Raw genomic sequence first — 1,044 nt, forward strand, 5'->3', positions numbered from 1 at the left:
CCCAAATTCCAGGATCCTCAAATTCTGAGAGCCTCGGCATCCCCAGCACCGGGATTTCGGGGATCTCCCAGCMCCGGGAATCCCGGGATTGCAGCGATCCCAGGAGTGTCGGGATTCCTGAGCCCCGGGAGCCCCGAATTCCCGGGAACACCGGGAGGCAGCGCCGGGATCGCTCAGCCCCGGCTGCCGCAGACCCTCCGATCCTGGGATGGCGCCCCAAATCCCAGGACGGCGCCCCAAATCCCAGGAGGGAGCCCCAAATCCCAGGAGGGAGCCCCATTCCCGGCAGCCCCGACAATCCCGGGAGCAGCGGGACCCCCGAATGCCGGGATCCCAAATCCCCGGAATCCCCGAATCCCGGGAGACGGAGGATCCCCGTGATCCACATCCCCGACCTTCCCGGGAAGACCGCGATCCCCAAAATCCGCAGTCCCGGAGCCCCGAAATCCTCACCCCCGGCATTCCCGGGATCTCGCAGCTCCCGGAGTCCCGGGAACACCGAGATCCTCCAGCTCCGGGGGTCCCGGGGGTCCCGGGAAAAGCAGGAACCACCTCGGCGGGAGCTCGGGACTCCCGGGATCTCCCATCCCCGCAATCCCGAGCCCCGGGAGTCCCGGGACGCCCCCAAATCCCGGGATTGTGCCCCACGCGTGTCCCGTGTCCCGCAGGGGCTCCGTGGCGGGCGCTGCTGGCGCTGCTGGGGCTGTGGCCGGGGCTGTGGCCGGGCCCGGGGCTGGCGCTCGCCCCCCGCCCGCGCCCCCCGCCCACGGACACGCGTGGGGACCTGGACAGCGTCATCAACCTCGCCAAAGCTCTGCTCGGTGACACCAAGGCCTTCCTCGAGCTCCTCGTGGGTACCTCCCCCCGTCACGCGACCCCCGCGACCCCCCCGAGTCACCCCCGCGACCCCCGCGACGTCCCCGCTCCCCTCCCGCGGGTCGGGGGTGGCCTGGCGTGAGCTGACCCTCCCACCCGTGTCGCGACAGAAGTCGCGATTCCCGGCCGAGGGGGAGCACAAGTTGGACTCGCTGCCCGTGCTGGCCA

General features: G+C 71.1%; 1 protein-coding gene across 1 annotated transcript; it reads left to right on the plus strand.

Moving 5' to 3' along the window:
• Positions 1-5: 5 nt before the first annotated feature.
• IL11 (interleukin 11) lies at positions 6-1,040 on the plus strand (the record flags this gene model as incomplete). The annotated part of the gene is given in 3 exon segments (XM_057389575.1): positions 6-665; positions 668-850; positions 987-1,040. Coding segments are annotated over 3 exon segments (897 nt in total), but the record flags the coding sequence as incomplete, so codon positions are not given.
• Between the last annotated feature and the right edge of the window lie 4 nt (positions 1,041-1,044).

This window comes from Malurus melanocephalus, unplaced genomic scaffold (genome assembly GCF_030028575.1).
Source record: "Malurus melanocephalus ecotype Western Australia unplaced genomic scaffold, MMel_1.1 scaffold_9763, whole genome shotgun sequence".
NCBI lineage: Eukaryota > Metazoa > Chordata > Aves > Passeriformes > Maluridae > Malurus > Malurus melanocephalus.